The 14,528-nt window shown below is 36.0% G+C and overlaps 1 protein-coding gene across 1 annotated transcript; it reads right to left on the bottom strand.

Annotated features, from left to right (window-relative positions):
- Positions 1–8,684: 8,684 nt before the first annotated feature.
- Positions 8,685–9,684, bottom strand: TAS2R39 (taste 2 receptor member 39). The gene is given in 2 exon segments (XM_045564128.1): positions 8,685–8,717; positions 8,719–9,684. Coding segments are annotated over 2 exon segments (999 nt in total).
- Positions 9,685–14,528: the final 4,844 nt, after the last annotated feature.

Below are 14,528 nucleotides of genomic sequence, written 5' to 3' on the forward strand. Positions count from 1 at the left end.
ATATTACAAGAAAACTACAGGCCAATATCTCTGATGACACAAAAATCCTCAATAAAATACCACAAAAAGAATTCAATAGCACATTAACAACACCGTAATCAAGTGGGATTGATCCTTGAGATGTAAGGATAATTCAACATATGAAAATCAATAAATGTTATACAGCACATTAACCAAATGTAGGGAAAAAATATGATCATCTCAATAGATGCAGAAAAAGCATTTGACAAAATTCAACACCCTTTCATGATAAAAACTCTCAGCAAATTAGGCTTAGAAGGTGATGACTCAACCCGTGGAGGCAAAGATCTCAATGAATGAAGATTTATTAAGCCAAAGTTGGGAATGCGTAAGCCACAGACAAATCTGTGGCGGTTTTACTCAAGTGGGACTTGAGAAATTTAGGTTTAAAAAGGAATAGGGCATACAGAGAAAAACAGAGAAGTAAATTTTACCTAAGATGAGGGGAATGTTAAAAAAAAAAGGGGGAGTGAAGGAAGCATCAATTATCCAGATGTCCCTGGATAGGTGGAAGAATATTTGATCTTGTCTTGTCTCTGTTCTGCGCCTGGGAAGATAAACCTGTAATCAACATTATTAGTGTGGAATCAAGCAAACTGTAGCTTTAGGAGCTAGACTTGGTCTGCAGACCCAAAGTTAAAATTTGCATGTCCTTGCTTATGGGAACCAGCAAGGAATTTCCTTATGAATAGATGATCTGTGGGGGACAGTCCTTTGCCTTTTACCTTTCTGTGGGGATCTGGCTGATGAATAATGTTAATGACAGCTATTCCTTTGGGAGGGGGTATTATATTATTCAGCGTCCTTCCCCGTTGCATAAGGAGTTGGGGGGGGATGGTGATCTTGAGATTTTTATTTTCCTTTACAGTGGAGTATATTTCAACATAATAAGAGCCATATATGATAAGTCCATTGTTAACATCATGAAAAGCTAAAAGTTTTTAATCTACGATCAAGATTAAGACAGAGATGTTCACTCTTGCCACTTCTATTCAACATAGTACTGGAAGTCCTAGCTAGAGCAATTAGGCAAGAGAAAGAAATAAAGGGCATCCAAATTGGAAAGGAAGAAGTAAAATTATCTCTGTTTGCAGATGACATGATTCTGTATGTAGACAACTTTAACAACTCCACAAAAAAAAGAATCTATTAGAACTAATAAGCAAATTCAGTAAAATTTCAGGATACAAAATCAACATACAAATATCAGTAGTGTTTCTTTATACCAACAATGAACTATCTGATAAGTAAATCAAGAAAATAGTCCCATTTACACTAGCATTGTTAGGTCAATAGCGGGGGACTTCCGGCTCTCATAGAGACAAAAGCAGGTGCCCCACCTTGGTGCTGCCTCGAGCAATTACCACACCCAGGGAAGAAGGACAAGGGTGGGTGCCCCACCTTGGTACTGTCCCACTTTGATCTTGTCCTGAGCAGTTGTCACACCTAGGGGAAGGAGGAATGCCTTGCCAACCTGCAAAAAAGTGCAGGGAATTCCCCAGCCCACAGGCCAGACAGCCCAGGCATAATAGGATCTGGAAAATGATGTAGAGTAACCTAAGGTTAATTATCACGTCATTAACTGTCCATCAGAGTGGTTCAATGGTCACATTTGAACCATGAGAAGGGCCCAATCCAGACAGTATAAACCAGGACCCCAGACTATAACCAGAGCCACTTATTACAACAGGAGGCCTGTTCGTCATCTGTGGTGAATGTATCTTGACCTTGCTCTATAAACCTAACTTGCTCTTCCTCAATAAACTTTGTTTTCATTCTTGCCTTGCTTTCAGTGTGTCTGCTCATTCTTGGGCCAAGAGCACACTAAGAACTGAGAACAGACCACCAACCCAACAGCATCTAAAAGAATAAAATACTTAGAAATAAAAAGCAAGTAGTTGAAGGACTTGTACACCAAAAACTGTAAAACACATTTTATTTTTATTCTGGAAACAATCTCCTTTGATCTGGGTCTATGGATTGTGTCATTGACTGTAATGGAAAGCAGTTTTTGGTTCTGAGTCCAATAATATTTTTAGTCACAATATTAGAAATGCTATTTATTGTTTTTCCACACGTAAAATCAATTTATAGATAAAGCATAGAACACTGAAGTATAGTGAAGGAAATTCAAAATATTTTACCCCAAAATATGGCATTTTGACATGCTGGATTGACTGAAGAAGCCTCAGAAGCCTCAAGCTCTCTTTGACCTCTCCACTACAACCATCTGCTCTCGTTGAAGTTTCTTTATCTGCCTAAGATCCAGACCCACATAGAAAACAATTGTTCTTTTATTTCCTTCCCTGCAAGACCAGGAATGTGACCATACCTGAACAAACTCTTTAAGAAGTTAATGTCCTGTATCTCAGACTCATTTAAATTTCAAAGGGAACTATTAAATATTTACCAGTTAATCTTCATTCCCCATCCCGTGATCCTCCCTAGTAATCCTTTATTGTCCCTCTACAGAATTCCTCTTTTCCCGCTTACAGTAACTCATATTACTAGGAAGGCATATGAACTTCTGAACCCCACTGGGGAGCTGAATCTTCATTTTGTAAGGGCTCCCGTGTATACACATTAACATACATTTGACAATTTTTCTCTTATTAATCTGCTTTATTGTGAGTTGATTTTTCAGCGAACCTTCCAAGGGCAAAGGGAAAGTTTTCTCTTTGCCCCAACAAAGTTACAGAAAATCAAATGACAATGTCAAAGGAACATGTTACTTTCAGAAGTTACAGGGTGGAAAAGAAGAGAAGATATAGAAGGAAGGACAGGAGAATTAATGTATTCTCTTATAATGCGGATTTCATACGCATTTACTATAAATAGTTGAACAAGATATTGGAACTTAAAAATATCATTCAATAATTTACAGGCAATGAGAATAAGAGCTGAAGACAATAACATGACTCAAAATTTTGGAGGAAGACAATGGCAAATAGTTTGAGAGCAGTGTAAGTGACACTTAAATACTCATTTTTTACAGTGATGTATCAACGAATTTTATTTATAGATGGGGGAAGAAAAGATACATATGTGTGTGTATGTATTTGGAGTATTTGATTAAATGCCACAAAAACTAAAGCCATAATTGATAGAAATGTTGCTTCTGGAAATGTTAATTGGAGTGAGGCAGGAGATCGTAGTTTTTCACAAAACATCTCTTTCAGCATTCGATTTTTTTGTTGTTGTTGTTGCCAAAAGCCAGTATTACTTTGATAATAATAACCAATTTTGAAGCCACTCTAATTTTACTTCTGTAATTTTGGGGGGGAGATTTAAAAACATAAAATTACTTTTCTTTTTTTTAAGGATTGCCAATGTCATTAAAAAAAGCCATACATGAAAATAAGAGTTACAGTGCTTTTAATAGACAACTTTATACTAATCAGGCCATTTCACAAGAAAATAAAATCTGTCGACATTACCAAAAAATAGTGGAAAGCAATTGTGATGTGTAACATGTACTTCCCAAATTACCTGTTAGCTAAGATGGTTGGGAGCTGCTTGATGAAGAATCTCATCATTTCCCATAAATATTTTCTTCCAGGTGGCTTCTTGATGGCTTTGATGCTCTATTTCCAGCTGCCCTTGGCTATGTTTTGATAGTTGTTGACTTATGTCTTCAGCCCCTGAGAATGATGAGATGGGAAAAGGCATTTACAAAACAGGCCTACCAATTTTCTCAGCATGCATTATATTACTCAAAATCTATTTTGTTAAGGTACAAGGAAGCATGCCATTGCTTTGAATATCAAATACTTTTATTTTCATAAACAACAACAAAATCCTGGTAAGGATCAGATGACAAATAATGATGTTAGTTTAACACACCTGCAGGGCAGTTCACATTTTTCCTTTCAGAATCGTTTCCCTCCTGTCACCCTTTCCACTCTGGGTTGTGAGCCCGCTATCTAGGACATGCTCTGAATAGAATAAAGTGAGCGGTAGCCTCTCTTTCCCGACTTAAGAGTTTTAGGGTTGTTCTTACTTTTTGCTGTTTTGCCTTTATTTATCTCATCTTAGAAGTCCATGGACACGAAAGTTCAGAAGAGTCATTGCATTTTCCTGAAAAGAAAGATAAATAGTGTCTCTATTTCAGAAGTTTCACCTAATTCTTTCCAGATACATAGAAAATAAATATCTCAACAAGAGAGATGATTTTCTGCATTTCAGATTTTCAAGCAGGCACTTGCTAAGTAGACAAAGACCTTACACTGCTAAAAACCTCAGTGAACATTTTTCAGTATAAAAAAATTTTTATCTTAAGTTTAGGAAAAGAAAAGAAATAGGCCAGACGCGGTGGCTCATGCCTGTAATCAATCCTAGCACTTGGGAGGCTGAGGCAGGTGGATTGTTTGAGCTCAGGAGTTTGAGACCAGCCTGAGCAAGAGCAAGACCCCGTCTCTACTAAAAAAAAAAAAAAAAGAAAGAAATTATATGGACAACTAAAAATAAATATATAGAAAAAACTAGCCGGGCATGGTGGCGCATGCCTGTAGTCCCAGCTACTGGGGAGGCTGAGGCAGCAGGATTGCTTGAGCCCAGGAGTTTGAGGTTGCTGTGAGCTAGGCTGACGCCATGGCACTGTAGCCCGGGCAACAGAGTGAGAGTCTGTCTCCAAAAAAAAAAAGAATGATGGGGGCTATTATGTTGAGATAGACATATTTTAACATGTTAAGAAATCATACATTTATTCTTATTTTAGTAAGATTTTTAAAATAATTAAGAATTAATATTGAATTTTATTCTTTTTTCAACATTTATGAACATTCTTATGTGATTCCTCTTAGTATTATTAATATGGAAAATTATATTGGTACATTTTCTAATATTAAACCATCTTTACTTTTATGGAATACACCTGTATTCTGGCTCTGTTTGCTAAGTTTTATTTAGTATTTTTGCATAAATACTGGTAGATAAGGTTGGTTTGCAGTTTTCTGAAAGACAATTTTTGTTAGGTTTTGCTATCTAAATTATATTTACTTCATAAAGCAAATTTTGAAACTTCTTTTGACTTTGATGCTGTGAAACAATTTACATAACCTTGAAATTATCTGCTTTTCAAAAGTTGATAGAATTCCCTTGTGAACAGCTGGTCCTAGAACTTTTTGGGAAATGGCTCTTGACAACTTGCTCTCTAGTTCAACTATGATGATTATTCTGCTTAGATTTTCTGAGAGTCAATTTTAGTAAATTTCATTTTTTCTAGGAACATCTATCTTATCTAGATTTTCAAGCTCATGCATAGAGTTGAATAAAATAGTTTCTTTTTTAAAATTTCTAAGTTTCTAAAATTTTACCTCCATTTCAATTTATATACATAACTTTTTTATTTCAGAGTATTATGGGGGTACAAATGCTTTGGTTACTGCAATTTCTCCAATTTGTGGTTATTTTTCCTTTCCACATGGTTAGCTAATTGTTTTTTATTTTGTGTATTTATGCCTTTTGTCTTTCTTCCCTGATTATATAAGCTAACAATACTAATTTTATTATATTTTTTCAAAGAACTAGTTTTTGTATTCATTTTAACTCTCTTTTTTGATCTTTATTAAATCAATATTTAATGAGTTGTGTTTTCCTTATATTTATTTTCTAATCTTCTAAATTTTTGGTTTAGATTTAGAACTTTTATTTTATTATTTTATTTTAATTAACATGTAATAATTACACATATTTATGGGGTATAGTGTGAAATTTTGATACATATACACAGTGTATAATGATCAAATCAGGGTAATTAGCATATCTATCACCTCAAACATTTATCATTTCTTTGTGTTGGGAACATTCAAAATCCTCTCTTCTAGCTATTTGAAAATATACAATAAGTTATTGCTAACTACAGTCACCCTACAGTGCTATAGAACTCTAGAACTTATTCCTTCCACCTAGATTTCTAATTTTTAAAATGATTTCTTCTTTAACTCTGATTTACTCATCCAGGCCCTTCCTGGTAGGTTGATCTAACACCACCACCATTATGTCCCATTTATCCCAGGTTTTATTATCTGTGCTTTCCCACTAAAGTAGAAGATCTGTGATGATAAGAGCACTGTTCATTGTATACATAGTGCCTAGAATAGTATCTGCCATATATCTGGTGTTCGGCCAATAATTGTTCAATTGATAAATGAATGATCCTCTAATTACACACAATACAAAAAAGAAAAAAAGGGACGAATTAGATAGAAGATAGACCTATAGATGGTTCCAACTGAAAATATTGTGGCACTATTTAACGAATTGGAGAAAACTGAAGGAGAAATGTAGATAGAAGGAAATGTAGCTTTGGGAAAATTAAAAATCTACCTTTGAATGTGCTGCTTTTGAGATGCCTCAAACATAGAGATTTCAGTATAATTTTTATATTCTAAGAGATTTAAAAAATTAATTTTTAACCTGTATAATCAGCTTCTTAGTGCTGACATTCAAGGATCACTAGATATTTAAGGAAAAAGCTTCAATCATGGAAGAGAAGAAACTAAAACAGAGACAAATGGAACTTGGAGGAAAGAGAAATATAGGAGGAGGAGCAAATAGAACATGTCTAATTTTTTTGTCAAGTGACCCTTTCTATTGAAATATTGGGGATGTAGGAGAAAACTGGTGCTTTAGTAGATTCGCTATTGGGACTATATGAAGGAATGTCCTTCTAATGGCATCTGTCAAGGAATTTAAGGGCAGCTTCATCAGTTGAAATGAGACAGGGAAGAGAGAAGTTGGAGGTTTGATGACCAAAAAAAAGATTTGAGATAGTCATTTTAGGTTGTTAGTGAGTGACTTCTCCAGGGAAATACAGGATAGGAATGCTAAATGAAGTTACTCATTTGAGGATGAAGAGCAGGAATTTGTAGGATCATAAGTTCATCTGGTTATGAAGTACTCACAAGTAGCACTCAGCTGCTTAGAAGCAAACAGGGGAGTGTTAAATAATCAGGTTCATCTAAATGTGGGATTATTCCACATTATGAGGTTGAAGAGGGAGATTAGAGTATTGTATGATTCATTTATGTAAAAATTATATTAAGGAAAATTTCAAACATATCTTGAAATAGAAAGAATAGTATAAAGAACCCCATGTATCTGAAACCTTGTCTGAAGAAAAAATCATCAACATATGACTAATACAAACCTCCCCACTCTTCACTCCTTTGCCCTCTGATGGATTATTTTAAAGCAAATCTTAGACATAGCTCATTTCATTCATAAATACTGAAAATATTTTTGAGGGGTAGGTATAACGATTGACTGGTAATCCCAACTGAAAATGAAAGGAAGTGAAGAGAGGAAAGGCCTGGTAGAGGGACAGAGAATGTAGAGGTGTCAAGGGACTGAAAGCCAGTGATGTTTCCATGGCAGCAAATAACATGGAAAAATAAGAGGTAGTGATAAAAGAGTGAAATGCTTAATTTGTGATTTTGAAGTTTGCACTTTTTAAAATAAAAGCCAACAGGGAGAGACTCAATCAACAAGTTAAGGTGCACAATCCTTTTCCTCAATTTTTTTTCTGTTTACCAATTTTCTTTCTAATTAAAAAATACAGACCTTTTAAAATTTTGAAATTAGTGCATACTAACATTCTAAGTAGTTCAAACAATGCAGAAAGTGTAAATACTTCATTTATTCCCCAGATAACTAATGTAACTACTCAGAAGTCCGCTGCTAATTGTTTTTGGTACATCCTTCCAGAAACTTCTTATACACACAAATATATGTATATTCTGTAAAAAAAAAAAGAGATAAATGGAATCATAAAATATCTCCTTTTTGCACTTAACAATGACATAGGAAATTTTTTCATCTCAGGATATATGCATCTATTTCACTTAAAAATGTTAATATTAATACAATATTCATTTCAGACATTCAAGTCCCCTTGTTAATGAACAATGCTGCAATAAAGATCCCCTTGGAATTTTTTTGCATGTATACACACACACACACACACACACACACACACACACACACACACAATAGAACCATATCTATAGAAAAAATTCTTAGACAGTAATAGTTAGGTTGAAAGTTGTTTTATATACTATAATTTTGATAGGTAGTTCCAAATTATTTAGATTATATCTTTGGAGGATGGAGACAAAATGCATTTCCAGCTGCTGCTCAGAAAGCTTCTCGAGTAATCTGAATCCGTTTAAAAGGCATGCAGAGGTGGAAAGAGAGAAGCTGTCAGGAACTCAAGTTTCAGAACCTTCTATTTTGGTGGCTATATCAACCTTTCTGTACATAGGAATCACCTGGAGAACTTGGCAAATTGTCTAAGTTCCAACACCAGAAATTCTGACTTAGTTGATCTGAGGTTGGGCCTGGACGTTGGTGTTTTCAAAAATCAACCCTAGACATTCCAACGCGTAGTCAGTGCCTAGAATCGCTGCTTTAGATAGAGAAAGGGGAGGTAGAAATAGAGGCCTCTGGTAAAGAATATGACAAACATCACTAAGATTGTGTCTATGAAGTAAATGAGAAATGAAGATCAATCTCCTACACAAAAAGTCACATCAGGTGAAAGGGTCAGGTCAGGTTTGGGGAAGAGAAGAGGAGGGAAGGGAGAGATCTAGGGGAGGGAACAGCAGAGCTGGTTGGGTCGGGTTCTGTGGCCACTTTGGGTGCCGGTCGCAGAGATTACTCTGTCACATAACGATGAACTTGAGGCTGAAGCCGTTTCCAGGCTCTTCTCAGCCCAGGATTGTCCTGAATCAGTAGAACTGAGTGGCCAGCAGGGTAGGCAGCTATGATGATTTTGCACAAAATAGTCCAGGAACTGTAGACATCAAAGATGTTGGACATATAGAGAAATAGAGCCACTGCATTGACAATGTAGAGAATGAGGAAATAGCTGGTGGCTCTGATGGCGCCCATGTGAGCCTCCATGCTGGGGTCCCTGGAGCCAGTGGCATTGCTTCCCATGTGTAGGGTGTGTCTCTTGAGAGAGAGGATCAGCAAGGTGGCTGCCAGGATGAACATGATCAGAGGAACCAAGATCCCCAGGTTATAGAAATAAGCCAGGTTGGCCACATTGGTCTCAGAGAAGTATTTTTTCTTGGTGGAGTTGGAGGAGGGGATAGGAAAAGAATTATTACGATACACGGTGTAAATGTCTTTGCAGAAGAGCAGGCTGTGGCTGAGGGAAATGAACATCGATAGCCACAGAAGCCAGGGCATCAGTGCAGAAATTCTCCACTTCAGCTGGAGAAAGAGTGGGTAGGAGAAATTGGCAATCTTCACAAAGTAGAAGAAACTGAGCCAGGCAGCAAACCATAGGCTACAAAAATTTAAGAACATGAAGCTTATTTTGAATGCATCATACACAGCATCTTCATAGTAAAAACTTAGAGAAGTTGAGCTGAGGGTAATTTCTAACATCATGAAGATTTGGAGAGCTATTCTGGATACACTTAGGAAAAACAGGATCCTGCCACTTGTGGAAACTACCTTATTCTGGACCCATTCAGCTGCATTTATAGCCGCGATGAACCCATTTGCAAGGATACCAATGATGCACTCAGTGCCTATAATTGTTAAAAGTAAGATGATGAGAAATGACGACCATTCCTCTTCTGAGGGACTGTAGGCTTCAGTCATCCTGAGCTATTGTCCTGTGGTGTCTGGGGGACAATGCCTCCCTAGCATTTGATGGACAGATCCTTGATAGCTCCCACTATGCATGTCATAGGAGGAAGCTGTTGATGCATCATTTCCAAATTTACTTCATTTGTTTATCTCAGAATTCTTAGCCCTAAATCTAGAGATGCAAATGATGGAAGGATTTGGTTCCTATTCTTCTCCCTATTTTCAGACATGTTGGTATCAGTTCAATATGTCTCTAGGGGGCCTGGAGAAGCACTTGAGTAGAATCCTTTATAAAGCACTAACCTGCCGTTGAGAGCCGTGTTCTTTGGTAGCTTCTATTAATTTGAATATTGGCCCACCGAGTCACCATTTAACTTAGTTTCACTTAATTTGTGACCTCAGGAAATGATTGAAAATAATGATAATAATAACTGCTACATAATACTGATATGTATACACACATATATGTATTTCTTATTTTGTGCTGAGCAGTGTTCAAACAATTTATGAATGTGCATTACCACATTTAAACCTCACAACAACCCTAAGAGGCATGTACTTTTATTATCTCCATTTTGCAGATCAGGAAACTGGGGCATACAGAGGTTAAATAACTTGGCCAAAGTCACACAACTAGAGAGTGATAAAGCTGGGATTCAAGTCCAACTCACCTGGTCCCAGAGCCCACATTCTTACCCACTACGCTGTACTGCCTAGACCTGTGGATTCTTTTGTGTGCTGAAGACTAAATGCAGGGTTGATTCAACTGTGACATTTTTTTCCTGGTATCCTTTTATGATGTCCTCGCCATTTAAGGAAAGAATAATAAAGCAAGGAGACACTAATTTTAAGAGATAGGAACTTCTTTGCAAATAAATTACTTGAGAAGTAATAAATTTCTTTATGCATAAATGATTATACATAAACACATTTACTTTTTATTTTAAGCAAAACACTAGGAAAGTAAGAGTTGAAGGAAAAGCTTTCCAGTTCCTTAGGCTGACCAACCTTAGGGTAAAAACAATGTCCCAATCCACCCGAATTTGGGATATTAAAACCAAAATAGGTAAAAGAAGAATCATGTTTCTCTTGTTTCTGATTTGAAAATGTAAGCATAGGGCACACGATACTAAATCAGACTTTTCATTTCAGAGTAAATTAACTTTTATGAATGTCTATAACTCTAAAAACAACGTTAATGAAGTAATTCTAGTAATGAGAAGGTTGGTGAGTAAGATGTCTCTGAATATCTTTATAACATTTGCTTTTTACTTTACTCAAAGCTTCTTTTAAACAACGCAAAAACTTATGAAGGTTTTCTGGCTTCACTAACTATTTTAGACAAGTTATTATGAATTTTACCATCTCATTTGAAAATCTCTGCGCCTGAGCTCCGAATATTTCCCTAGAACACCGTGTAATAAACTCTCTGGTTGTTCCCACCCGTGTGTACATTTAGGCCTGGAGTATGTTAGGTCCTCTGGTTTGATTTTAAAGAGACTTTTTCTTGCCACTGGCTTTCTCTGACTTCTGCTGATCCAGGCTTCCAAGAGTGTGAGGGGAAATGGGACACACTTGTCGTTATATCCCACTCCCAGCAGCCCAGGGCCTGCCACCCGGAAGGCAGCACATAGACACTTGCTGGGTGAATGAGTAACCTTCCCAATGACCCTCAGCTCAGAGAAACTCTTTATAATGAGAGGCATGAGGAGAGATGGCAGTTCCATCTCCTCCCAAATTTGAACTTAGGCAGGTTCTGTGTCTAAATTAAGTGTGGGATCATGGACAGTGCTTGTGAGTGAGGACATAGGAGACTTTGTGGAAAACACCTATGAAAGAAACACTGGTGGGAGACAGAGAAGACAGAGGAGAGGGTGCAGAGACAGAAAACAGGATGAGAAAGACCTCAGAGATGCCTGAGCTTCACAGTGCAGGGCGCTGCAGAGGGCAGGGGGCAGGAACAGGGACCACAGACATCACCGAAGGCATTTCGGACGAGACTCTGCTTGCCACAGACTATGCCAGAGTTGCTTCCTGCAATGGAAAGAGAAATACTGTGGATGGAAATTTCCAGGGGCAATCTGAGGTGGAATGAAATAACTTTTCTAGGTGAAGAGACAATCTCAAAGTGGAACTTGTGGACCAATACCTGTATGGCATGCCCAACTTCCTAAATTCATCTTGGATGTATTCAAGTGTATTTCCAACCAACGAAAGCTCATGAAGAAGACACTGACCCATAGAGGATATAGGGAATGGCTTTCAAATGTCCAATTTATTTGGTTATATTTTTAACTTATTATTGTGACATAGAGATGAGTTGTAAAGATAGTACAAAAAATTCCCATGTACTCTTCACCCAGCTTCCTTTAATGCTTAACATATAACCATGGTACAATGATCAAACCTACGAAATTAGTATTGTTACAATACTATTAGCTAAACTTTTGGTTTCATTTGGATTTTTCCAGTTTTTCCACTAATGTCCTTTTTCTATTCTAAGATCCAATCCAGGATACTGCATTACATTTAATCATTCTGTTTGTCCTACAAACTGTAACAGATTCTTGGTCTTTTCTTTCATGACCTTGACTGTTTTGTTTGTTTGATTTTTAGAGTCAGGGTCTCACTCTGTTGCCCAGGCTGGGCTCAAGAGATCCTCTCACCTCAGCCTCCCCAGTAGCTAAGACCACAGGTGCTCACCAGCATGCCTGGCTAATTTTTAAAAAAATTTTACTTATTTTTATTTTTTGTAGAGATAGGGTGACCTTGACAGTTTTGAAGAGTTCTGGTCAGAATATTTTGTAGGCTATTCCTAGGTTTGGGTTTGTCTTATATTTTCTTGTGATTAGACTAAGGTTATGGATTTGGGGAAAGAATGCCACAGAAGGGATGTGCCCTTCTCATTGCAGGGGCTCTAGGTATCAGTGTCTTACTGCTGGTGACGGTAATTTGATCACTTATTTCAGATGGTATCTACCAGTTTTCTTCACCATAAAGTTACTCTTTTTTTCCTTTTATACTTTATCCATTGGAAGTGAGTCACTAAGCTCACACTCAAGGGGAAACGAATTAAACTTCACCTCCTAGTGGCAGAACTCTCAAAGAATTTGCAGACATATTTCTGACTTGGGTGGTGCAAAGGCAATATATGTAACCAAAGTGTTTGTACTGCCGTAATATTCTGAAATAAAAAAAAAACCTAGTAATATTCTAGAGGAGATGCTTTGAAACTATGCAAATACCTTGTTTTTCCTAAAACTCTTATCCACTAATTTGAGTATTCATCAGTGGATGGTACCTGCAGCAAGGATTACATTACTCTGGTGTTCTAATGTTTTATTTCTCTCATTCGTTTTACCTTTATTAATTAGAATTACTCTTTAAAAATAATTGTTTCTTCTCTACCATTTACTTATTTAATCAAACATTTATTTCTGTTAGTATGCACTCTCAGATTTTTGTTTTATATGTTATTTTTTTGGTCACATTCCAATAATTTTTTCTTAAGTACTTGTTTACTCTTGGGCATTATAGGATGTTTGTAAGGTAATGATATATTTTTCCTACCCCAACCCTAGAATTAACTTCTTATCCAAGGAGTCTTGATTCTTTTATTGGAGGATGGTATTCAGACACCAAGATTTAAGTATTTAACTTTAGAAGAAACTGCCAAACTATTTTCTAGAGTAGTTCTACTGTTTTTGACAGAATAAAATTTTAAAGTTTAGTTAAGTTCAATTTATCAACTTTTCCTTTATGGATTGTGCTTTTTGTGTGAGATCAAAAAATTGTTTAGCTTTTATATTTAGGTTGATGATCTATTTAGAGTTAATTTTTGTATAAGGTATGAGAAATATGCTGAGGGGTTTTTTTGTTTGTTTGTTTGTTTTGGTATATGGATATTTAATTGTTCTAGAATCATTTGTTGTCAAAAGTATTCTTCCTCCATTGAATTGCCTTAGTACACTTGTCAAAATCAGTTGACTATCTTGTGGGTCTATTTCTTAACTGTCTCTTCTCTTCCATCTATCTATGTGTCTATCCTTTTGAGAATAACACACTGTTTAACAACTGTAACTTTATAATAAATCTTAAAGTCAGATAGTGTGCATCTTACAACTTTGTTCCTGTTTTTCAAAGTTGTTTTGATGTGAGTGGAGGCTCTGTAAAAAGGGTTGAAAAGATTCTTTTCAGTAGTAACTTTGGTTAATTTTAACATTGTCTATTTTTCTTTAATTTTCTGCAGTTTTTCTACCATGTGTCTAGTTTGAACTTTTATTATTGTTATTTTTAATCTGTCTTGCTTGGCATTCAGAAGGGACTCTAGATATGATATCTTATATATTTTTTAAAACTGGGAAACTTTCATCAGTTATATCTTTAGTGATGGCTTCTCAGACTTTTCCTCCATTCTCTTCACCTGGAATTACCATTAGACTCAGTTTCTCTTAACTTTTAATATTTTTGTCTCCTTATTCCATATTGCAAAGGTAACCATGTAATTTATCATGCAAATGAGATGCTTTTGAAAGTGAAAAATGTGCTATAATGATTAAAATTATGTAATCATTTGAAATACAAATTTATTGGCTAAAGCTTTTATATAGAAGAATATAACTTGAAAAAGTAGAAGTCATCCATGTCTTCATTCCTTCATCTCACAACAAACAGATGGTCACAGTAATTAATTCCTCACAAGTCCTTCCAGAATTTCCCATGTATCTTTTTTCTGGTTCTTGGCCATTGACTTTGGAATGAAGGTAATCAATAACTACCTCTTTTTATGAATCTATTTTTATACTATCAGTAATCATAGATATATTCACTATTCCTTGCTTCATCCCTATCATTTTTATATCTTGGATGAATAAAAATTAAAGTTTTCCCTCTCCTAATAAACT

This window comes from Lemur catta, chromosome 11, assembly GCF_020740605.2.
Source record: "Lemur catta isolate mLemCat1 chromosome 11, mLemCat1.pri, whole genome shotgun sequence".
Taxonomy (NCBI): domain Eukaryota; kingdom Metazoa; phylum Chordata; class Mammalia; order Primates; family Lemuridae; genus Lemur; species Lemur catta.